This window comes from Postia placenta (genome assembly GCF_002117355.1).
Source record: "Postia placenta MAD-698-R-SB12 unplaced genomic scaffold POSPLAscaffold_2, whole genome shotgun sequence".
In the NCBI taxonomy this organism is placed as follows: Eukaryota; Fungi; Basidiomycota; class Agaricomycetes; order Polyporales; family Adustoporiaceae; genus Rhodonia; species Rhodonia placenta.
The window spans coordinates 1,595,456-1,618,843 of record NW_020169833.1 but is presented as its reverse complement, the minus strand read 5'-3'; the positions used below and the strand labels follow the sequence as shown (position 1 = coordinate 1,618,843).

Genomic DNA, 23,388 nt, shown 5'->3' with positions numbered 1-23,388 from the left:
TGAGCTTGCAACCCGTCTCATCCGCCATGAAAGCTCGCTCCGCCAAGCCTAGTACTCCAGGTTCCCTCGCAAGGCAGCACTAAATCATGCCAGACAATAAACTCCCCACGAGACAAGACCCACGGAACCTGCTTCAAGTAACCACAGCGAGCTCGTCGGCTCGGAACCATCCATTCGGCAGGTGTTCGGTTGCTAACGTTCTGCGAGTCCCCGCAAATTTTGGGATCATGGTACGTGGACATGAATTCCTCTAGTATTAATGGACTCGAGATGCTCCGGCATATGAAATGCATCCACTAGAGTTACGTATGACCCGAGTACACGGTCGTGATCGATGGGCCGGTCTTGAAAATCCAGTGATATGCAGGCGAGACTACGGCAACTGAAAGTGGCGGAGAGCATCGCAGAGCTAGAACGCAGCGGTTGTGGTACAGGTATGGCCCGAAGGCATCACAGACTCGGCCATATCGGGCGCTTACTAACATGCTCCGTCCTTGTTCCTGCCACTCGCACAAAGCCATGACAATACAGCAATGTCGAACTTATCAATTACTCTCTTCGCGCGATAAGTCTAGAGTGCATTGTCTTACAACGTTTTTCCTGTTCACAATCGGAGTAACATGCTCTTTTGTTGACCCGCGGCTGAGTGAAAGTTCAGCGAACGCCACATTTGAGCCAAGGCCCTTCGTGATTCAGTCACCTCAGACCAACATTCCTCACGAGCCATCATGGTATCAAACGTCGGGAGCAGACGCACACGCAAGAAGCAGGCAGTCACAATCAGGCCCAACGAGCGGGTTCGAATTGAAAAAAAGATCACGTTTGAAGAGAGCGAACGGGACGAGGAGGAATTCAGCATTGACGATGACCCTGCTGCTGGTATAGACGACGGTGACAGGAATGTAAGGTATCGCCTATTGCTTGCGGCCATTCGCTGACGCAGCCATCTGTCACAGCAAGTTCACCTACAAGCCGCACTGGCAGCACAATCCGTAGGAAAGACCTCGACACGAACAGATACCACCGCACAAATTCCAATCCCTACTTGCGAGGGAATCGTTGTGAATTACGAAGAGATGTACACTTCTCCCTGGAGCGACCCCGACACATACCTTGAATTCTCAGATACCGTTGAGCAAAGCATTTCTTTCGCATTCTTTGGCGGTGGCGTATACTATATGGATGAATGTGACAAAGAATGGCTCCACGGTGTGAATGCAGAGATCAGTCGCAACAAACGACGATCTGCGATGAGGACGACAAGGAGCGCGTCTGATATCACGGAAGACGAATTTGAGTTCATCATGGCATGGTTCGAATGGTCAGCCACCTCCAAAGAGAATCCAAATTTCGTGCCCGATAGCCAGGTACGCCCAGTGGATCATCAGCCATTGATCTCATCCGATTCCGGCGTCTCCATGGAGGATACTGGTGCATCTTTGAAATGGAATATCAACGACGAGTGGCTCAAGGACAGACTATCACCGATCACTAAGTTCGCAAGTTCCAAGATCCCGAACTGGATATACTCCCTCCGGAGTGAACGGGTGCTTCATTTAGGTCAAACTCTTTACCCTCATTGGCATCGACGACGGCTCGAGAAAATCACCCAAGCATATAGGGTACGTCCCGACATCCATCACACTCAAGAGCTCATGCGTATCCTGTTTCCACAGATGAGCATCAGCGAGTCTGAAATTTCCAGAGAAGCATACATATGTTTCAGAAACACGCGACGGTCGACGAGGAACAGACCTTAGTAGCCACGCTGTGGTGGCAGGGGTATAAAGGCGTGGGGATATGAGCTACGGGCAAGTATGTACAATCACTATCCTATCCAATCTGATCCACTATGCGAGCTCGTCCAAAACCTTGGGCCTCAAGTTCTCACAGCCCCGAGATCGCTGCTACTGCAGATGATAAATTTACAGGGGCAACGCAGTGCCACCCGTGAATTAGCTCGTGCGTTGTTGATGACCATGCAGCTGAAAAATGTTAAACACGCTGCTGTCACACATCTTGGATCAGACAGTGGAATTAAGGACATCGATGTTGAAACTAACACAGGAGGTGGAGAGAAAGGCATACTTCTCGATGAAGGGACCTCAATTGGTGACCATTCAGTGGAGCCAGAGATGAAGGTCACAATCGAGTGAGTGCAGGCCTTGGGCTTCTAATGAAATGCTAGAGATACTACTAGTATATCCGAGTCAGGGATCGAGCCAAGAACCTGTCGTATCCTGTCTGTTTCGGCGCTAGTCCGCTGTGCATTCGCGCTCACAAGCCACGTTCGAGGATTCTCAAACCACATGAACACGAGGAGGGCACAGCGTTGCGATGCGCATGGTGTGCGAAGCCATCGTTGGGTGTCTTCGGAAGGCGTCGGAGAAGACAAGACAGGCGCGGGGTGCTCTGCGGATTTGAATAGTAAAGAGGGCACTTTACAGGGACAGGCGCCTGACGGTCAACGAGAGGTTATTGCCATCATCGTCGTGCACTCGCGCAGTATCAGCCTTGGATTACTGCAATCTGATCCGCCCCTCAGCCGATATATAGTAGTTCTAGGCGCCTGGCACGCAGCGAAATGATTACAGCGCAGTTATACAGCAACAGCGCACGCTACTGAGCGAAGCGCGCTTGCTGGGTTGTCTTGGAAAGCAGCTGGTCGTGCGACTGTCCTTCCACTCACAGCTTGGGTTCCTGAAAACAGGATATAATGGCTCGCGAGCCTTTGCAAAGCATTGGCAAAGCTGCCAGCGAAAACAAGACATTACTAAGGACGAATAATGAGTACATAATGTGGTATGGATCAGGCTGATGAGATTTTGAATTGTACAGAAAATGTTAATGATTACAACTGTCAATGGATCGAGCTGTTGCGGCAATCCGGAAGTTGATTGGCTCAACAGTATGTCTAATGAAATGCTATGAATGCAGCTGAGAAAACTGTCAAGACACACTCACTCGTAGTATTTTTGAATACCCTCGCCATCCATGACCAAAACATCGCCCTAGTGCACCGTCAGCCGGGCCAAGATCCAAAAAAAACCGTTGCGTACATGGCGCAAGTACAACGTGAGGGCGATGTTGCTAGAGCCTTTTCCTTTGTCACCACTGTATTTGCTTAGGGGGCGGAAATACATGTACGCAGCCGATCCGAGAGAAAGCGAGGCAACTGTTGGGCCTAGGCCGCGTTCACTATCGCTGTGAAACTAGAAATAACGCATCTTTAAAGCTTCCGTTGTTCATGAACGTTGTAGGGAACGTACCGCCATTTTCTGCTTCTCCATGTAAGCCGCGCTTAGAACCTCATTAAATCTCGATGGCATGTTAAGAGTATCTTTCATGCGCTGCTGGATCAAGTCGAGAGCACGACAGACCGCAGAAGGTGCGGCGTCCCAAGGAACCGTGTTGTCGGTGCCCCCAACATACTAGCAAGCTGTGAATAATAACAATGACGTCTGAACGTTTTCCTACCTGATATGGTTCGCCAGCTGAAACGTGGGCAATTTAGACATATTGCTGAGCACTCGAAGATACTGGAGTGACATACAGTTCTGAGAGAAGTAATTGGTTAACAGTGTGCCTCGGCCTAAATGCGGGTGTCAGTAGTATTGCAACAACATGCATTTCGGGATTCCGCACATTTGTGCTACCAAAAAGAGAAACCATTATGTTCAATGGCAGTGTGAGTCGAGCAGAAACAACAAACCGCTCTGAGAGGCCAGCGCCTGAAGAGAAGTTCACCGCTATCAGCTTGCTGTTGATACTCCTTGAAAATCTGATCCGCTTCTTTGTTCATCAATACTGTCCCAGAAATGAGAATGATGCGCCCCCTATCATGATGCGTTCAGCGAAGTAACAGTCTAAAACATGGTACTCACATATTCTGCGGGAGAATGAACTGAGAGAAGACACCGTGTCTGTCATGACTCTTATACATCCGTACCGCAGTCTGAATAATGCCTAGAATACGTTTGCCGGAGTCGCATGTCCAGTCAGACTTGCGGCCTACCTGAATCTGAGCTAACACGCGCGTTCATAAAGGTCTCCGGAACTTTCTGCCCCCAAAATTCCTTGGGGTCTCGCAATCGCCCTTGTACTCTGTGTTGCGCCTTGTATCTACATCAGCCGAAAAAACGCTCTCCAAGTGGCTACCAAAGCTCACACCACAACATTTACACTCCCAATGCTCCCATTTATACCTATCAAATATCAGTGGCATCGAGGCTATTTGAGGGAGCGTACACAATCACCTGCTGGACATGCGCCCACATTGAACGCAATGCCACCCTTTACAAAATATACGACTTGTTGTGATCCCATCAGCGGATTTGATGATAGGTAGGGGAGGACGGATGTCGTCCAGCCGCTCCAGACTGGTGGGGAGTATTTCCAGAAAGCTCTCGGCATAATCGAGAACATCGGCAGGTGAGGACCGGTCAGGATTCTTCCAGAAGGCTTTGCATCCTGGTTTCAAACACATCCAACCTTGTGCGTAGACAAATGGCGAGGTCGCCTTGCACAGCTGACAGCATTGACTTTGATTCATGTATCTGTTCAGCTCAGTGTGTCAGCATCGAGTCGTTGCATATAATAGAGGTTGAAACTGACAGACAAGGGGTAGAGGCTGAAGTAGGGTTCTCTTCCCTTAGAATCAACGATGGATCCGCCTGTTCGGGTGTCAAGAAATGGGACGTCGCTGGAAATGGCGGTTATGTCGATCTGTGTAACATTTACGCCACAAGCTACGCACCTCTGGAGTGTCCTGCATCGATCCACCACGGCTTTCCTTGCGCTTCGCACCATTGGAACGCGAATTTATACCTGACTACGTACCCGCGAGAGTTAGTTGCCGCTTGTTTCTCAGCTGTAGAGTCTATGAATTGCGCGGACCGGCTGTTATGCAGCTGCAACATACCCCAAGCATGTACGATTTTGTAGAAACCAAGCACAACGTACGTATACCCGTCGCCAGCCAAGTCGTACGGAAACATGGTATACTTGTCATCTATAAGAAGCACCACAGGGCGCCCAACAGAGTAAGTGTTTAACAGAGCTCTCACAGACTTATCGCCGGCCAACTGATCGTCGGCCTCAAGAGTCTGTATTTTCCCCTGCTTTGTGTGTAAGCTTTCTGCCTTTCCGCCTCTGCATTTTTAATATCAGTTCAAGCCATCGAATTTATCAAGCGTACATACCCATGAGAGATGATGAGGCGGCCGTCGTGGGCAAACAGGTCACGGCTGATATCACAGTTTCAGGAAGACGCACACGGCCTTTGCAGGGGCGAGGGTCGCACCTCGACGAAAAGGCACTGAGCAAGTACCCCTTAACCATGTCTCTCACGAAGTAGACGCCGCTCTGATAACTTCTGAACCAGTCGAAGGATTCACAAACCTCTTGACGGGACTACAACGGTTTTTTATTAGTCTTATCATACGTCGGCATCGAGACCAGATTCACCTGCGCCCAAACCGGAGGTCTCATCGGTAAGTGAGGCTTGTTATTCAAATCTTGAGGGGGAGGCGGTACGTATGCGGGCACATTTCGACGAGTCGAAGGCGCAGGTTGCGCCGCCAGGTGATTATTTGTGGTCGTAGTGCCGACAATCTGCTGCGCGCTGCTCCGAGATCGCACACGTTGTTGTATAGGGGTTTCGTCGTCGCTCGAATCTGGCAATTCAGCCTGACCTTCTGCTCTGTCATCGTCTCCAAAATCGCTGAGAGGATCGTCCGCCGCTTCGTGCGAGGCTTGGATCATCAGCGATGCATCTAACGCAGCATTCCGCAGGTTCCTGTCGACGTCTTCCATGTTGAACCCAACTTGAGGAACAGAGGGCTGTGAAATGCCTGATCCCGCAGAACGGCTGCTAACGCTGGTCCGCTTGGGCAGTTCAATCGTGAGTCGTTGTGACATTGATAAGGTTTGGCTTGCGTTCGCCTGTTTCACATCCGCTTTCTCAAAGGCATTACGAGAGCGTTTACGCCCCTTGCTTCGATTCATCATCGAGCGCTGTGATGAAAGAAGTGCGCCTACAGTTGGGATCTCGGTTGGAGAGGGCACCGCAGGCTGTCACGATTGGTCAGATAAACTTCAAGGACGATAGCGATGTGCCTACCGCTGCAAGTCGGTCGACATCCTGTCCTTCCATAGGTAGACCTTCTGTACTGTGGAACCGCGAGGACATTCTCTGAGATTGGCCCGTACTTAACATGATAAAAGCTAAGTCCCCTGCAAGATGGTTTTCGTTTACCCGCCGCTGTTTCGCTGGTCGGCTGAGAACTCCATCGTTGGCCTTCTTCTGCGAACGTCTGGGTTTCAGTTTGTTCGTGTGTTGTTTACGCGCAGGGCGAGGCTTTGGAGCCATGGAGGCGAGTATCTTGTCGTCTTGCTTGACGGCCGCGCCGAATTTACGCGGGCGGCCCCTAGGACGCTTCCCTTGCTCCCTTGTACCTTTGCCAATATCCTGTGCGGGGATTGTAACTGCAGGGGGCGCGCTGAGAGAGGGCGGAGCAACGCTGGCCGCCTGATTTCCCGGGCGCGATTTCACCCTCCGTTTAGTCTTTACCGTGGAAGCTTTCTGGCTATGCGCGTGCGCAAGCGAGTCCTCAAGAGGATCCGCCACCTTTCCGCGGCGACGTTGTTCTTCATATTGTGTCTCCCTTTGCACCGTCTGCCTGAGGGCCTCTCGGTTGGAAGCCGTCCTCTGTGGTGGGCGCCAAGATGCTGACTCACTCCACCCCTTGTCCATTGGGCCATCGCTCAGGTCCGATAGGTCAGTTAAGGGTGAAGAATCTGCATGATCGTCAGTCTCTTGTTCGACGCTCTTTCGAGTCGATGGCGGATGGGGAAAAGCTTCTCCTTCGGTATCAGAGGACGAAGGTTGCTCGGTGGCTGCCTTGCGCTTGCCATTCACTCCAACAGGCGAGGCCGCTAAAGGGACCGGGACGGCTTGGAGTAAGTGTTGGGAAGCCTCCTCCGGAATGGCAGTAGAAGAGTCAGCTGAGACAATTAGCTCTGCCTCTGGTTGAGAGACGGAAGCAGGTTGAGAGAAAGGAGGGATGGAAAGCGCATTGAAAGAGGGGTTTACACCAATAATGTCGTGGGCGTCTTCCGGCAGGGGTTCTTCCTCTGCCTCGGCATCATATGGATCCTGGAACTGAGGACGAGTGCGGGCCTCTATCCTTTGCTCCGGTCTGTGGTGAGGTTTAGCATGTGCCTGTTGCAGTGTGGAAGCATCTGCCACGCATGTATGAGCAAGGGAAGCCTGTGTATGCAAGGTGCGTTGGGACATACGAGCATTCTCATTCTGGGGAAGGTCATAACCGAAGCGGCGCTTTGAACGCTCCTCACGTAGGTAATGCCTAGCCGTAGACTGATTGACGGTCAGTGATTTAACTGCTGCCCTTGTTTCCAGATAAAGTCGCCAGTAGAATTTAACGAAGACGTTTAAACCTTCTACAAGGTCGAACTCGGCATTTGCGTCTGTATCACTGGATGATCTGGCGAATGCAAGTTTCAGCCAACGCCTAGATGCATCAACCTTCTCTCTCCTTCGTCAGATGACACAGACATGGATTCAAGGCTAATACAGGACGAACCGCATCTTGTTGCTCTTGCAGCTGCTTTACGATGTTTTCATGCCGAGCCCGGTCATTGTGTTCACGCGTACTACGTCGCGAGAGAGTTTCGGCGTCCGCCGTCGAGCGCACATAGAATTCGGTACAGAATGGCTCGTCGTCGAGCAAGCTCGTGTCATTCCATGCCTCTGGACGATTCATCCTCGGGAAGGTAACAAGAGGTGTCAAACGATGCAGGCGCTGGGTGCAGGCCACATGTGCTTTGTGGTGCACTTGTTTGCGCTCTTGAGATCGCGTGAACTTAATCAACGGAGGCTTGCACTGGACAGTCACGCATGGTGCAGTCGGACGGAAGCGGCAGCATGATAGCCATATCGGAACGCATAGTAACGCCCAAATGTTGACGGACATAAGGCGGCGGTTTGGCACAGCAGCCCTCTCGAGGCAAATCAGCTTGCGTAAGGCCACGTCAGGTATATGCAGCCGAAGGTTAGGACAACGGATGCAAAATCTACATAATGGACATCACAGCAGATTGGTTGCGACATTACTTCGAGCCAAGCGCATGCTGCAGCGATTCGTACACATCCGCTTCTATGCGAGCCTCCGTCTTGTCCTCTTCTGAGCCATTTCCACTTGCAACCCTGAGAGCCTCCTGCAGATTCGCGCGAACGGCCTGCAAGTGACACATTTTATTCACGTGGGTGTCTTATCACTAGACTGCAGAAACCCTACCTCAGGCGAGAAGTCCTCGAGGGGTGCTGCCTCCACCGCGTTGATGGTCAATTTGTTGTTGGGATGTACGGTAGCAAAGCCACCAGAAACTACCGAAGAGATAAGATAATGAACGAGTAGAAATTGGACTGTCTTCATACCAAACCACTTTTTCGACGCATTGCCAGGCTCAATCACCTCAACGACACCAGCACGCAAAGGCTCGATTGACGGGACATGGTTGGCGAGGATACCCATGTCGCCAGTTGCCGCGGAGATGTTGACTTGAACCACCTCGGTCGAGGTGAAGATGGCCTAGACGTGACAACATTATAACCCCAAATATTGCATTAAAAGGCGAGCCGTAGCGCACCTGGTGAGGGAGGACCAGGGAGAGCTTGATCTTGTCAGCAGCCTCAGCGTAGCCGCGTCGACCAGAGGCGAAGGCCTTTGGTGCCCTCCGGGCGGCAGAAGAGACGAGACGAAGGGCAGACATGATGAGGATTGTGCAGACTGTTCGCACCGATGAGCTCAACGGTGAGCTGGGCGCCGGGCGCTGCCGGAGCGCGGTGCACGGTCACATGACCTCATACCCCGAGTCCGGAGCCAGTGAAGTCTTGCATGTAACACAACTATCAATGTGTTATGTGTAGTACACAGCATACAGGTTTAAAGTATCATATAGTTCCATTGTATTATACAAATGATGATGCAGGTCTGGACGTGACAACAGGACTAGGAAGAGGTCGGCGGCCACCAGTGGCTGGTCGTGCAGCCACGGGATATCCACCAGGAACTTGGGAGGACGGTTGAGGGCGCGGTAGGGGGTGACCTTGCCGCATGTTTTGCTTGGTAGTAGGAAAGAGCTACAGCATAGTCAGATTATAGGTCAGATACAGTCATGTCAACTTACACCGCCGGATTGTTTCTGTTTGGCGTAGAAGGCGAAAAGATCAGCAATTTGTTGCTCGAGTCCTTGCCTCTCTCGTTGAAGACGCCCGACCTCCTGAGTCATCAGGAGCACCTCCCGAGTGAGCTCTTTCTTGAACTCTTCCACATGAACTGTTTAAACCGTCATCAGCGATGTTATCCAAGCTAAGGTTTCTTCGAGATTTACTTTGAACATTAATCGCAGTTGCTTCCTTCATGGCCTCAACAAATCGCAGGCGTTCTCCACGTATTTCATTGGAAAGCTCTGTTATAAAGGGGTCAAAACCGAGAAAGACTGTCATTTCATAGAGCCATACCGGTGCCGAGGGCTCGGAGCATTCGTTCATGGTCTTGCCTCTGTCGATCTATCAGGCCGACCAATGACTCGGTCGCTATAATTATGATCCGTGAGTCTCTGGTTTTCGTGAGACACAATGCACTTACTAAGAGTATTACGAGCCTCCGCATTCTGTTTTAAATCCTCCTGCACTGCGGCTATGAGGCCGTTTACAGAAGCATGTAGCACGACGGAGTTGTCCTCCCTGCCCTTAATTTCCACGAGCAGCTTTCGGATGTGTGTCAGAAGGCTGCTCCCTCGCTGACTATCCCCTTCTTCGTTCTGCTCCTGCATTTCGGGTACAGGGCCGAGATCCTTGCATAGTTGCTGCACGCCCGCCGTTACGCTCTCGATCTGAGAGACGCCATGGTTGACGAACGCCTCGAGCCACTGCAACAATGGTTAACGCCACACGGAAGATAGGAAACTCGTGCTCACGGTGTTTAGTTCATTTAGATATCGGATGCTGTCCGTCTGTTGCTCCGCCTGTGCGGCCCATTGCGTCTGTCCGCTTCGCAACAAGGTCAGGACTTCTTCGATCTATACTCTGTTCAGCGAGACGTTTCAATCCCCGATTTTCGTAGAACACTCACATGTTGGCCCTGACTCCCGGCCCCTTGGTCGTTGTCGGCAGTTGTCTCAACGCTCTGCTTCCCTTCATAAAGCGCGACCAGTATGTCTAACTTCTCGTGCAGCACAGGTATCGCGTCGAAAACAGCCGAATGAACAGGCCCAATTGGCGAGCGCGAGACTGTCGACTGCTCAGGGATCCTCAACTCTGACCGCAGATCCTCGAGTTTCTGCAGCACCGCGGATATGTCTACCGACGCCGGCCCATCTGACGGGCCCGGCTGACTGCGTATCTCTGTGAGGATAGCGTTGACCTTCGATCGGATGTCCGTCATGGCTCCGGTATCCATGTCAGCACGTCCCTCCAGCTTCTTGACAGAACCGCCAATGGCCTCCAGCACCTGCCGCAGATCACCGGTCTCGAGCGCCCCCTTCTGTTCGTGATGCGGAGTGGGCTTCCATGCACCAGTGCCTGTGTCTACTCGAAGCACCGGCTTGTCAACGTGGCAATTCACCCTATTGGGCGGGGGTCCATGTTCGACAGCTGGAGGCGGCTGCCAGATCATCGGAGGCCCTAAAGAAGAGGCATCTGTGTCTAGCCGTATGATCGGCCTTCGGGTAGTGACATGCGGGACCTCTTGATTGGGAATATCCATATCCTCTCGCATAGTGTCGTCGTTGGCAGAGAGCGCCGACGTTTCGGGTTGGTCATCCGTGGAGTACTTCGAGGCCGGAGAGATGACGACGACGTCCTGGGCAGGCGGCTTCAGGAGCGCAGACGAATTCTCCGAGCCGCTCCCGCTCCACGGCGCAACGTCTCGGGTTGGCGTACTACTCGTCGGAGGATTGGACGTCAGCCGGCCGGAGTACGCAGACAGCGGAGAAGCCATGCTCGGCGCCCCGTAGGAGTCCAGAATCGACGACGCGCCCGCACTGGAGGACGAGCCGTCCCGACGCATCTCGCTTCCCATCCGAGGAGCGCGGTCACTGTTCGCGCGCAGAGGGCTGGGCGATCCTGCCTCCCGCATGGACGCGCGTGTGGGCGAGGTGGGCGAATTTGTGCTCTCGAGCTGCGCAAGGCGTTGCCTCACCATCGACTTCTTGTCGAGGTTGAGGATCGAAGGGCTCTGCGAGCGTGTTGGCGTAGTCGGCGTTTGTCTTGTCGGGGTCGTCGGCGGCCTGGGTAAAGGTGAGAGAGCAGAGGTGGGGCTAGGGGTGGACCGTATAGCAGATCCAGGAATTTGCAGTGACAGGCGAGGAGCTGATGACTGTGGCCCAAGCGTCTTGGGGATCTCCGGAAGCGCACGATCCACACGGAGGTTGGACACGCGCGGAGAGGCTGAGCTATCGACAGTCTGGACGGTCAGTTGGCTGCTATTACGAGACGCATCAAGGGCGGGGCGGCCTTGCGCTGTGCTGTTCCTTTCTGTCACCGTGGAACTCTGAAGAATCTCCGATGTCCTGATACTCGCGGCTTCCGTCCTCTGCTCCTGTGCCAGCAGAATGGCATCCCTGACCAAGGCGAATCGGCATCTCAGAAAGAGAGCAGGACGAGCCGAATTAATCATGAAACACCCACCAGATTGCACTGACCCATGTCGCCCTCTCGCCCACGTTCTTCGCCGCGAATTTCTCCCGCGGCCGCCCCTCAAAAAGGAGCTCGAACACCTTCGCCTCGCGTGCGTCCACAGGCAGCATCGCACGCTCATTCGCGTCCAGCTCCGATAGCGACATCGAGCGCACGTCCGAGCACGCGTTGAACGAGATGATATCCGTCGACGGGTTCCCGCGGCGCGTGTGCCATGTCAGCAGGAGGTGCGTCGAGTGCAGCGTCGCCGTGCAGTTCGCCCAGACCGGGTGCACGGAGGGCGATATGTCGTGGGAGAGGTGGAGCAGAGGCCCAGAGCGGCGGGCGTGTCCGGGCTCGAGCGGCGTCGTACACTGGCTAAGGTCTTTCGACTCCTTTAACGCGCTCAACTGCGGCACCGTGTGCGTGGGCGTGCCGTACGCGGGCTGGCGTTCTACCTGTGGCCGCCCAGCCTCCTCCGCGATGCCAGACTCCCCGCCCTGTTCCTTCCACACGCTCTTGTTCTTCTTGAACACAGACAGGATGTTGCGGATCGACTGTCTGATGGGCGAGCGGCCCTTCTTCTGCTCGATCGCCGGGTACGCGCCCGGCCTCGCCCTCCGCTGCTCGACCTTGGTGCTCACGCTGGACACCGCCGTCCGCGCTTCCGACCGCTCGCTCATCGACTCGAACCGGCCGATCAGCTCCTTGGTCGTCCTTTTGCGCGCGAGCCCTGCAGGGCTGGGGCCGGAGCTTGTAGGATCGCGCGGCAAGGAGAAGTACGGCCCGTACGGCGACTCCTCGTGCTCTGGCGTCTCGTGCAGAGCGTCCAGCCGTCGCTCGGGAGCCAGGTATCGCAGTGTTTCAGGCGTAGCGGAACGGATGTGCACGGCGTCGTGCGAGGCGGCGGCCTTCCCATCTGCAGCCCCTGCCTTGTATCTGTGGCCCAGGAATGTCTCGTCCGGAGGCGTTGTGAGCGGCTCCGAATCCTGGGTTATTGAGCTCGCCCTGGTCATTGGGTGCGAATACAGCGAGTAGATCTCCGACGACGTATCGTAGACGCGAGACATGCTGTGTGCGTCCGTCTTGGGGGCCGGAGCATCCACTCTATGCGCCTTTGCTCCATGTCGACGAATCTGACAACGGCCTGAACTCGAATAGTCAGTGGGACTGGTCCGAAAGTGAATATCAGACGAAGATCCTCAAGGCTCTCACCTCACATTGTAGTCAAGACCAGCAGGTACTGGCTGCGGACAATTCTCGATATGGATGCTTCACGGTATACATTCGCAGCGAGAGTACAATTCGCACCGATTACGCACATACCATGAGCTAAATTTCGAGAATTGGAACAATCGCTTTAGCAGATCGATACCCCTTCAGCGAGAAGAACATCTTCGTGATAATAAACTGCAAGTGGACAAGATGCATAGGGTTTGTTTACGCTGTCCGAAAGCACCGCGTCGTCGGTCGAGGGAAACTTTGTTCCCCAGTGACGTCGTGTTTTCCCCCGCGGGGCCGATCTTCTCTCGATCACGCCTCTTATCGTGCGGCCTGCGCTTCTTGTGCCTGGCGCAACCTTCCTCGTTCCCGCCGGTTGCGCAGTCGCGGGTCCGCCTGCATAATCGTACCTGAATGCATGTCTCGTATCCTTCCGCAGCCATCGCCGGCACACGGTGTCGACGCTGCATATTGCAAAGTGACATGATAAGATGGTCCGATCGTCATTGGACGAAAGTCAGAGGCGCGTGGGGCCCTAAATAGTGCAGAGCGCCGAACGCGCTAGGGTCATGGTTCGGCGCAGGCAGGAGCGCAAACGCGACGATGGCCGTGTGACACTTGCAGACGAGCTCAATTGTTCAGACGCCTGGTCATGCCTGCAGTACGCACCCCACAGCGATAAAGCCTTGACTCCGCGTGGCATCTCACAAATTTCTGAATGATTGCAAATGAAGATCATATTCAAACACGGTCGTACAATGTTTGCGCCTGGGCCCTGCGCCTCCGGTCCACAGCTCCGCAGGTGCCGTAACAGATGGCCGGTGTTCTAGCCACAGCCCGCAGGAAGATCGAAAGAAGTGGAACAATGAGACAAGCTGGGAAGCTGGAAGAACCAGCATGGGGGTTCCAGCATGATGGTGGAAGTTGTCGGAGCAAAGAACAATGAGCTTGTGAGCACGGGTTGATGGAGGGTTTGCGGTTTTTCACGGGGATAAACCAGAAAGGTGACGTCCAGCTCAGCTCTAGTGGAGACTGCAGCGAGAGATTAGCGCCGCCAGACGCTATGAATGTTGCGTGATGGCCTGCGCGAGCCCAGGCACAGCGATCACACGCGTGTTGAGACGTAGCGGCGATCCGCTGTCTTGAATGCCCCCGCTCGTTCGGATGAGTACGACACGTGAGACAAAGACGAGCGTAAATGTGAGGTCGAGTCTCACGACGGGGTCGAGCTTACCGTAGCGAAAGGGCCCGAGGGATCTCTCACCGCTTCGCGAAGGGAGAGAACGGAGACGCAGGAGTGAGGAGAGCGACGGCTCTCCGTGTATGAAGTGTGCGCCGCTGGGCTGCCTATATGCCGCAGGGGGCAGAAGCGGCGTGCACAGAACTGTGAGAGCCAGCGGGCGGGGACGGAAGCAGCAGCGTCCAGGGACGACGGTGTAATAGAAGAGGAGTCTTGTAGAGCGAGGCGATCATTACGCGAGCATCGCGTGAAGCAGCGGGGGTTATCAGAGGGCGCTGGGGGATGTGTCGAGGAGCAGGTTATATGCGCTGTGATGCGCATTGCGCAGCGCGGAGAGTTTAGAGCAAAGCTTATTCCACGGGACAGCTGACGGGGCGAGACCCTGGCACGGTCACATGCGCAGGGTGGCCGGTGTTCCCACGGCAGCTGGCGGAGGGGATGGTATAAGCTCGAGGGGCCGGGGGACGCAGCCGAGTCGCCCCGCCCGCCCGCCCGCCCGCCAGCCCGCCATCGATGATGTCGCTCTCGCCCTCCACGTCCGCCGAGTACGACCACCCGACGGCAAAGCGCCGCCGCACGTCGTTCCCCGTCGGCGGCAGCGCTCGCGCCGACGCCATGGCCATGTCGCCCGACAACGCGCCGCCGGGCCTGTCCGCGCCGTCCGCGTCGTCAGCAACGCACATCCCGAAGCGCGGTGCGCGCGCGTGCACCGCCTGCCGTAAGGGCAAGAACAGGTGCGAAGGCGAGGTGCGTCCCGCGCTGTCTCTCCCGCGCCCTGCCCCTCACGACGCCCGTGGCCCGCGCTCCCGCCCGGCCCGGCCGCTGCCTAGGCTCCTTGTCGTCGGTGTCAGCTAAGCGGTACGCCCTGCGTCTTTGAGAAACCAGAGAAGAAAAATGTCCAGCTCATGTCTGGCGCAAGCGTCGAGTGCGTCCGCCTCTCTCCTGCTCGCCCGTCGCTCCCCCCCTTGACCCCGCCCCCGTCTCCTCGCAGACGTCTCTCCCGCTTGGAGGGCCAGTACCTCGTGAGTCTCCTTCTCGCGCAGTGCGCTAGGGCTAACGATGCACACGACGCAGGTCATGCAGAGCCAGATGATCGGCATGCAGTCCTCGCTCGACAGGATCCTATCCGCTATCCACGCCCAGAGCCAGCAGACCGCCGCCATCGTCCAGCACTCCATCTACGCGAACGGCGCACCGCCCCCCATGCCTCCGCCGCTGCGCAACAGTGTGGACGTCTATGGGTCCCCCGGCCCCGTGGACGGCCCGTCGCGGCCTGTGCCCAGGTCCTTCCCGCCCCTGCCCGGCTTCGCGCCACCCGTGCGTCTGTCTCCTCGTGCCCGATTGCCGCGCAGCTGCTGACCCCGCGTGTGCGCAGCCCCACAAGTACGCGACGTACGGCATCGTCCCCAGCACGGCGCCTTCTTCCGAGGACGAGTCCGAGGACACGCTCCCCAGGTCCACCTTGAATGCGCCCATCGAGGCATTGCAGGGCCTCGCAAACGCTGCCGCGGAGGCGGCGGCTGTCGCACCATCTGCGTCACCACCAAGGTAACACAGCTCTAACAGTGTTGGCCGTTCGTTAATCTGGCGTGATTTCAAGGGTCAAGAAGCGCAAGAAGGCAGAACCTACGCCTCGCAACGCGTTTCCCCATGTTGTCGAAAAGGTCAGCGCTGACATTCGGTACGACGACCTGTCCTAAATGAAGCCTGGCCAGAACCTCGTCTCTGACGCAGAAGCCCGCGAACTCTATACTATGTGCGTATCCGTGTATGAAATGCACCATGACGGTGGTACTCACGGGCCACGCACCTCACATCGCGCAGCTTCTTCTCCGGCTGCCACTTCTTCATACCCTGTTTCGACCCCAGCTACGACACATATGAGGCGCTCATGGAGCGCACGCCGTGGACGTTCGACTCGATCCTGGCCGTCGCGAGCAAGATCCGCAGCGGGACGGGCCCGCTGAGCCCCACGTTCTACAAGTGCCTCGAGGAGGCGCAGGGCATCGCGCGGTCGTCGCTGTTCGGGCCTGTCGTGCGTAAAGAGGCGGTGCAGGGCATGCTGCTGCTCGCGGCGTGGAGCACGAACGGGTGGCTGCCCAGCGGGCACGCGATGCGCATGGCGCTCGACCTTGGGCTGCATCGCGCTCTCGAGAAGCTCGCTGACCACGAGAGCGCGAAGAAGCGCACGGAGGAGGAGCGCATCCTCGGTGAGCAGCGGACCATGCACCCTCCCTCTGTGCACCCGGTTCGACGCAACCGCGCCTCCCGCCTGCTCGTCTTGCGCCTCGGCGCTCGTGAATGTTGCGCCCCCGTCGAGGGTCATGAACACGCGGGGCGATGCGCGCACGCACAAGGTGAGCTTTGTGTCGATATTCTTACCGTATTATTGCAGTCCCTCTCGCGCGAAAGCAGCGTTCTCGGCCGTACGTCCATAGCAGCCCATGTACTCGCGCGAGCCTTATGCAAATATATACATGATCGTCCGCGCGCGTCATGCGCTCTATCCGGACAGACGCGTTCCACGCGGTCACTGTCTTTGACTATCCGCAGCGCACTGCCTGGCGTTTCCGTTGCCGCGTGATGTGTGAGCCCATCCATGTGCACCACAGCGTCCGCGCTGAACTCACGCCGAGGCACCCGACCCGCGCGCGCCACCGCACTCAGTCTGCGCTGCCTGTAGCGATCCCCGTCATGCCGCGCGCGTTGACGCGTCAAATTGGTACGCAGGCACACAATGCGCGACCGCGTTCGTGACGTCCCCGCGCCCTCTCGCATGTCTCTCACGCACCCGCGCTCTGTTCTAGGGGAGGCCGCTGCCCGCCAGTCTCGACGCTCTCATGGCGCGCTCTCGCGCGGTACACCTTTGCACGCTCACTCGGGCACAAGCACCTCACGCGTCTCTCATCCAGTCACTTCTTAGCGCGCGGGCATCGACTCCCCGCAATGTTCGACTTCGACCGGCGCACTGCCGCTGCGCTGCATCAGGCCGCCACGGCACAGGTCAGCAAAATACAAAGCGAAATATATTGTATAACAGCAGACGGCCAGCGCGTACAAATGGCGACCACACAGCGCGACGCATCAGCACAGCACGAGAGCGCAAAACGCGCGCGCAACTTACCCATGACAGACCTAGCCCCGGCGGCGGCGGCGGTTGCGGTAGCGGCGGCGGCGGCGGGTCATCCAATACCGGGTGGCGCGCTGCGTCCGCGGGCAGGCCAACGACGTGTGTCCCGCTACCACAGCGTGAAGGTTGGCAGCTAACGAGGCGCGGACGACGGCGCGTCAGTGACTGATCATACAGCGCGGGACAGCGCGGACGACATACCATGGACAACGCACCAACAGCGGCGACACCGCGAAAGCGCGGGCAATAGCAAAGACCACACCACGACGCACAACAGCTGCTGACTGCCGTCCCTCCCTGTCCCCGCTCGACCTTTATATCGCGCTCTGCCGTGCACTTCCCACGCACGCCAGTAGTGACGCGTCGCGACCGTATCCGCACCGGTGGCACGGGCGCCCGCGCGCTCGCGTATCTGCTCGTCAGGACAACTAGAACGCGAGAACGCGAGGACGCGGGGCGCCGAAACGCTGCGGCGTCCGTCCGCGTCTTCTCGTCCATCCACGCTCGCTCGCTACGGCGCGGCCGTGTGCCCGACGCGCCATGCGCGCACCGCACGGTCGAGCCCGCGTGCGTCCTGCAGGCTGACCGTCGTGGCTGTCGACGGCGGGCGCGCGCCGCGGCCAAACCGGCGCGCTGCTGCTGCTTTGTTGCGAGCAGTCGCGCGCAGCCCATCTCGACGCGCAATGCACCGCGGGGCCCGGGGCCCGTTGGTAGCGACGCATCAGCAACATTCAGCCATCCATTCCCCGCGCTGACATCGTAATGTCACGCCCTTTCGCACGGCGTCGCGTCCCAGCCCGTGCTTGCTGAAACCCACCCGTACGTACGCCGTCGCACGCTAACGGGACGCCCGCGCCCCTCGCGTACCTGTGCATCCTGGCAACAAGGCCAGGAAATGGCGACGACCACAGCAGTCGTACGCCATGCTACATACCAGCACCCTCGCGCGGGTGCGTTCTTCGCACGACCCGATCCACGGAAAGCCCATCAGGACCAGAGACCGGTCGGCTAAAGTGCACAGGGGCGCGTCGCGACGCGCGGTCACCATGGTCCTGTCTTTCCGCTGCAATCGCGGCGTAACGGTACCGTTTACCAGGTGCGGCGTCCTGTCTTGCCGTCGCCGAGATGTTCCGCAGAATGCTGACGGCAAGGATCGAGAGCTCGCAGCGTCCCAACATGGATAATTGACACTCAGGACATTTCGATCTGCAAATATATTTGGTTCCTACTGTGTCCTGCTAATGCTGCGCGGGCATTCGCGATCCACGGGACGTGGAATAAAACGAAAGCCTTGTAACGGCCGCAGTGCGGTGATGCGGCGCTGATACTCACGATTGACGACACGCCGCGACCGCATCACCGGCCCCTGGCACGCGCGACGCGAACGCGAACACGTCCTCGGCCCGATTATCAAGAACATGTATCCTTGGCGGCCCGCTATGTCATGCGTAGCCGGTCGCGCGCTCGCAATCGACCCGCGTCGAGCTCGCAACGCGGGGCAGCTCCGCGTCCCGCGTTCGAACGGCGCGTTCGCGTGCCTTATGGTCGCGCGCGCGTTGCCCCTCCGCCCGCGCAACTGAGCGGGCACTGGACCATTCGCGATTGCGCGACTCGGCAGTAGGGCAAGGGCGGAGAATGATTCACTGCGAGAATACTGAGTATTGTATCGCGCGATGCTGCGGGGCACCACTGACGGGCGGCGGCGTGCAGATGCCGCCAGCAGCGTCGCAATTGATCCGCACAAGAGCTGTATCGCGCGGCGCACCCGGAATGGCATCGAGCGTGAGGGCATGTTGAGACACCCTGCGGAGTGCATGCGAACCCCGCTCGTGGTACGTCCGAACAGCCCGCAAGACCCGCAGCGGCACGGGCCCACTGAGCCCTATGTTTTACAAGTGCCTCGAGGAGGCACAGGGCGTTGCGCGCTCATCGCTCTTTGGGCCCGTCGTGCGCAAGGAGGCGGTGCAGGGCATGTTCCTGCTCGCGGCGTGGGGCACGAATGGCTGGCTGCCTAGCGGGCACGCGATGCGCATGGCGCTCAACCTCGGGCTGCACCGCGCGCTCGAGAATCTCACTGACCACGAGAGCGCGAAGAAGCGCATGGAGGAAGAGGAGCGCGCGGAGGAGGAGGAGCGCATCCTCGGTGAGCAGCGGACTGTACACCGTCCTACGCGTCGGCGGAAGGACGGCACGTCGATCGCGGGCGCCCGGTCGACGCACTCGCCCGCCCTTGCTCTGCTCTGTCGCTCTCGCTTTGCGCTCTTCTGCCCGCATCTGTTGCTCGCAGCCCGTCTTCTGTGGCTATTCCCTCGCTCTTTGCACCCGGTTCCGCGCAATCGCGCTTCCCGCCCGCTCGCCTTGCGCATCAGCTCTCGTGAATATTGCGCCCCCCCTCAAGATTAATGTACAAACCGCATAGCGCGCGCACATGCATCAGGTGAGCCTTACCTCGATATTCCTACTGTGTTCTTGCAGTCCCTCTTGCGCGAATGTAGCGTCCTCGGTTGTATGTCCGTAGCAGCCCATGTACTCGCGCGAGCCTTATGCGAACATATACATGATTGCCCGCGCGTCATGCCATCCGTCCAAAGCGACGCGCTTGATGTGGTCAATATCATTCAGTAGCCGCAGCCCGCTCCCTGTCGTTTACATTTCCGCACGATGTGCAGGCCCATCCCTGTGTACAACAGCGCGCACACTGAATCCACGCCAAGGCACCAGCTCGCGCGCGCCACGGCGCTCGGTGTACGCTGCCCATAGCGATCCTTGTCATGCCGCGCGCGTTCACGCATCAAATTTGTACGCAGGCATGCCGGTATTACAACGCGCGACCGCGTTCGTGGCATCCCCGCACTCTCCCGCACGTCTCACACACACCCGCGCTCTGTTCTAAGGGAGGCCGCTGCCACCAATCTCGACGCTCCCATCGCGCGCTCTCGCGCCGTGCACCTTCGCGCACTCACGCGGGCGCACGCATCTCACGCGGTGCTCATGCAGCCGCTTCTGACCACAAGCGTATCGACTCCCCGCAACTTTCGACTTTGACCGGCGCGCTGCATCACGACGCCGCGGCACAAGTGAGCAAAATACATTACAAGATATACCGTACGAGAGCAGACGGCCAGCGCATACAAATGGCGACCATACAGCGCGATGCATCAGCACGGCACGAAAGCGCAGAACACGCGCGCGACTTACCCATGACAGACACAGCCCGGCGGCGGCGGCTGTTAATGCAGTACCGAGTGGCGCGCTGCGTCCGTGGGCAGGCCAACGACGTGCGTCCTGCTACTACAATGTTACGGCCAATAGCTAACGAGCCACGGACAATGGCGCGTCAGCAACTGATAATACAGCGGAAGACAATGTGGACGACATACCACGGACAACAGTCCAACAACCACGACGCCGCGACGACCCGACAGTTGAACATTAAGCATCGGCATGGGCATGCACGCGCCCCGGCGGAAATTCGACCACCCACCACAGGCCCCGCAAACGCACCGTCGGGGAATGCGGAATGCGGAATTAGATGCAGCAGGTAGGGAACGGAAGCGTAGGCAATAGCAAAGATAACGCCAGGACGCACGGTTGCCGCCCCTCCCTGTCCCCGCTCACCTCGTATACCTCGTCCTGGTGTGCCCGTCCCACGTCCACGTCCGTCCGCCTGGTCCGCCGTCGCACGCTCGCACGCTAGTAGCGTGCAGGGACGCGCCGTGTCCGTATCCGCACCGGTGGCACGGGCGCCCGCGCGCTCGCACGCTCGCGTATCTGCTCGCCAGAACAACCAGCACGCGAGAACGCGGGGCGCTGAAATGCTGCGACATCCGTCTGCGTCCTCTGGTGTATCCACGCTCGCTCGCTACGGCGCGGCCGTGTGCCCGCGCGGCAGAACCGACACACCGTGTGCGCGCTGCACGGTCGAGCCCGCGCGCGTCCCGCAGGCCGGTCGTCGTGGCTGTCGATGGCGGGTCCACGCGCGCACAGCGGTCAGACTGACGTGCGCTGCTGCTGCTGTATTGCGAGCGGTGACGCGCAGCGCAGGGCGCGGGGTCTGTTGGTGGCGACGCGTCAGCGACATTCCGGTATCCATCCGCCGCGGCCTTTCGCATGGCGTCAGCGGCCCAGCGTCCGGGCCCGTCTCTGGATCTGCCCTGCCCGTGTGTACGTACACTGTCGCACGCTGACGGGACGCGTCAAGAGTGCCCGTGTTCCGCGGGTATTCGCGCATCCTGGCAACGACGCCAGGAGATGGCGATGACCACGGCAGTCGTACGCCATGCCGCGCTGTGCTATGTACCCACACTCTCGCGCGGATGCGCTCTCCGCACGATCCAGAATGCGCGGCCATGTTCCTGATCCATGGGAAGCCCATCGGGACCAAAGCACGTCGCGACGCGCGGTCACCGTGGTCCCATTCTCCCGGTGCGATCGCAACGTAACGTTGCCATTCACCAGGTGCGGCGTCTTGCCTTTCTGTCACCGAGATGTTCCATGCAACACTGACGGCAAGGATCGAGAGCCCGCAGCATTCGGACATGGATAAATGACACTTACAGGTGCATAGGACATTCTGTACTGCAAATATATTTTGTTCCTATGCTACGCGGGCACTTGCGATCCACGGGACGTGGAATAGAATAACAGCCGTGCAATGTCCACAATGCGGCAATGCGGCGCTGATACTCACGATTGATGACACACCATGGCCGCATCACTGGCACGAGCGACGCGAACATACGCGAACGCGTTCACGGCCCGATTATTAAGAATATGTAGCCTCGGCGGCCCACTATGTGATGCGTAGCCGGTCGCACGCTCGCAATCGACCCGCGTCGAGCTCGCAACGCGGGGTAGTGCCGCATCCTGCATTTGACCTCTCAATTCTGTCGTCCGATTTATCAATCTCGCAATCACTGGCAATCATGCGTCGAGAGCCCTCTGCAACTCAGCTACATGCTTGCTACCGATCTGCACAAAAAGCGATGATGAACCAGAACAAGAAAAGATGGAACAAAGTGTGCAGTCGGGAGGAATTTGAAATCGCGTGCTATATTGACATTTGCCGAGCGATGGGATGTGAGCGTGGGAACTGCAATTGCCGGAATTGGAATCAGACCAATTCGGAATCCTTGCAACCATCAGGAAGATTCTCGGAAATGATCCGTAAATGTGTGGCAACTTGCGGGTTGAAATGACTTGTGAATCGGAGCAGAGCTCACCACTTACCATGGCCACCTTCATGCAAGTCTTGTCGTTGACCATCCACTGTTCACGCTAAAGTCTGTCTTCTCTGTCTTTGGGAACTACTAGTACCAGCAGCACCATGTCGAACATGGCTCGGAGATGGCCCCGATTCCGGGCTCTGGCCAGTTTACTTGCCACAATAGTGTCGATGTATTCTCAGGTGTGTACTCACTTGCTGTGACCAGACTACGGTTTGCTTCGAAGTTCACACCCAGTCAAAAGCCGACCAGCGCGCTCGCGTGTTCAGCCAAAGCCCGCGCATGGACACGCATGAGCGCAGGATGCTCGGAGAATGCGCGGTTCGAGTTTCGCACCTATTTGTGCACTTGCGCCTTGCCAGGAACCTGGTACACTGCCCGGAAGAGGCAATCGGGAGTGCGCAGAGTTTCATCGATGCTGTCTCTGGTTCGAGATGACACGAGATTGACAGGTGTTGACAGCCAATTAGTTTGCAGTGACGGGCTATGTGTCGCGACTTGAGGTCAAGCGACAGGGAGATATCTAGAAGCGAGGGGCGTCCGACTGGTTCTCACCGAAGCGATGGTGAGCGAGGCTCAAACCTAAGGCTAGGGACAAGAAATGTATTAGTTAGTAAAGGGTAAGTAAGGATACAAGTGAGGGCTTACTGACCTAGGGACAAGAGGTCGAAACTGAGGTCCCTAGGGCAGCAGAGGCCGGTTTATATACATGGGGAGATTAGGGCAGGCTGTGCGCGTTGGTCCGTGCGCAGCTGGTCCGTGCACAGCATGCCGACGCGGCCCTGGGGGCCGGTGAGTCAGAGCGGCTGTGTCAGCGGAGCCCGAGCTGTGCCGTGCGCTGCCGCCCCATCTAATCTAATCGTACAGTAGA

The 23,388-nt window shown here is 57.3% G+C and overlaps 9 protein-coding genes across 9 annotated transcripts; 4 read left to right on the top strand and 5 right to left on the bottom strand.

Moving 5' to 3' along the window:
* Positions 1-728: 728 nt before the first annotated feature.
* On the top strand, positions 729-1,804 carry POSPLADRAFT_1132814 (hypothetical protein; the record flags this gene model as incomplete). Its single annotated transcript, XM_024484256.1, has 3 exons — positions 729-902; positions 957-1,622; positions 1,727-1,804. 3 exons carry the CDS (start codon positions 729-731, stop codon positions 1,802-1,804), a joined length of 918 nt encoding a protein of 305 aa, XP_024342941.1.
* Positions 1,805-2,844: 1,040 nt separating this feature from the next.
* On the bottom strand, positions 2,845-3,844 carry POSPLADRAFT_1132226 (hypothetical protein; the record flags this gene model as incomplete). Its single annotated transcript, XM_024484189.1, has 7 exons — positions 2,845-2,914; positions 2,965-3,011; positions 3,060-3,212; positions 3,270-3,431; positions 3,478-3,494; positions 3,554-3,592; positions 3,709-3,844. Coding segments are annotated over 7 exons (624 nt in total), but the record flags the coding sequence as incomplete, so codon positions are not given.
* A 904-nt stretch (positions 3,845-4,748) lies between these two features.
* On the bottom strand, positions 4,749-5,340 carry POSPLADRAFT_1132365 (hypothetical protein; the record flags this gene model as incomplete). The annotated part of the gene is made up of 4 exons (XM_024484202.1): positions 4,749-4,870; positions 4,922-5,151; positions 5,202-5,246; positions 5,303-5,340. The coding sequence occupies 4 exons, from the start codon at positions 5,338-5,340 to the stop codon at positions 4,749-4,751; spliced, it is 435 nt and encodes a 144-aa protein (XP_024342939.1).
* A 2,667-nt stretch (positions 5,341-8,007) lies between these two features.
* On the bottom strand, positions 8,008-8,816 carry POSPLADRAFT_1177578 (hypothetical protein). Its single transcript, XM_024488520.1, has 4 exons — positions 8,671-8,816; positions 8,459-8,612; positions 8,319-8,407; positions 8,008-8,259 (listed from the first exon to the last, which is right to left on the bottom strand). Exons 1-4 carry the CDS (start codon positions 8,791-8,793, stop codon positions 8,131-8,133), a joined length of 495 nt encoding a protein of 164 aa, XP_024342938.1. The 5' UTR covers positions 8,794-8,816; the 3' UTR covers positions 8,008-8,130.
* Positions 8,817-8,992: 176 nt separating this feature from the next.
* POSPLADRAFT_1052813 (hypothetical protein) lies at positions 8,993-12,771 on the bottom strand (the record flags this gene model as incomplete). Its single annotated transcript, XM_024480318.1, has 8 exons — positions 8,993-9,163; positions 9,211-9,359; positions 9,415-9,492; positions 9,545-9,619; positions 9,672-9,954; positions 10,003-10,104; positions 10,158-11,646; positions 11,714-12,771. The coding sequence occupies 8 exons, from the start codon at positions 12,769-12,771 to the stop codon at positions 8,993-8,995; spliced, it is 3,405 nt and encodes a 1,134-aa protein (XP_024342937.1).
* A 1,907-nt stretch (positions 12,772-14,678) lies between these two features.
* Positions 14,679-16,753, top strand: POSPLADRAFT_1133524 (hypothetical protein; the record flags this gene model as incomplete). The annotated part of the gene is made up of 8 exons (XM_024484359.1): positions 14,679-14,830; positions 15,154-15,184; positions 15,237-15,479; positions 15,538-15,710; positions 15,763-15,826; positions 15,869-15,918; positions 15,987-16,372; positions 16,716-16,753. The coding sequence occupies 8 exons, from the start codon at positions 14,679-14,681 to the stop codon at positions 16,751-16,753; spliced, it is 1,137 nt and encodes a 378-aa protein (XP_024342936.1).
* Positions 16,754-16,899: 146 nt separating this feature from the next.
* Positions 16,900-17,085, top strand: POSPLADRAFT_1043631 (hypothetical protein; the record flags this gene model as incomplete). The annotated part of the gene is made up of 1 exon (XM_024478355.1): positions 16,900-17,085. One exon carries the CDS (start codon positions 16,900-16,902, stop codon positions 17,083-17,085), a length of 186 nt encoding a protein of 61 aa, XP_024342935.1.
* Positions 17,086-19,176: 2,091 nt separating this feature from the next.
* On the top strand, positions 19,177-20,185 carry POSPLADRAFT_1131338 (hypothetical protein; the record flags this gene model as incomplete). The annotated part of the gene is made up of 2 exons (XM_024484062.1): positions 19,177-19,435; positions 20,100-20,185. The coding sequence occupies 2 exons, from the start codon at positions 19,177-19,179 to the stop codon at positions 20,183-20,185; spliced, it is 345 nt and encodes a 114-aa protein (XP_024342934.1).
* Positions 20,186-21,154: 969 nt separating this feature from the next.
* Positions 21,155-21,832, bottom strand: POSPLADRAFT_1052810 (hypothetical protein; the record flags this gene model as incomplete). Its single annotated transcript, XM_024480317.1, has 1 exon — positions 21,155-21,832. The coding sequence occupies one exon, from the start codon at positions 21,830-21,832 to the stop codon at positions 21,155-21,157; it is 678 nt and encodes a 225-aa protein (XP_024342933.1).
* Between the last annotated feature and the right edge of the window lie 1,556 nt (positions 21,833-23,388).

Bases quoted from the DNA above. Each gene is read 5' to 3' on its own strand.
- POSPLADRAFT_1177578 (XM_024488520.1), bottom strand. From the start codon at position 8,793: ATGTCTGCCCTTCGTCTCGTCTCTTCTGCCGCCCGGAGGGCACCAAAG. The intron at 8,613-8,670 runs GTGCGCTACGGC...TGTCACGTCTAG, and splicing joins CCCTGGTCCTCCCTCACCAG to GCCATCTTCACCTCGACCGA. The intron at 8,408-8,458 runs GTATGAAGACAG...TCTCTTCGGTAG, and splicing joins TGCGTCGAAAAAGTGGTTTG to TTTCTGGTGGCTTTGCTACC.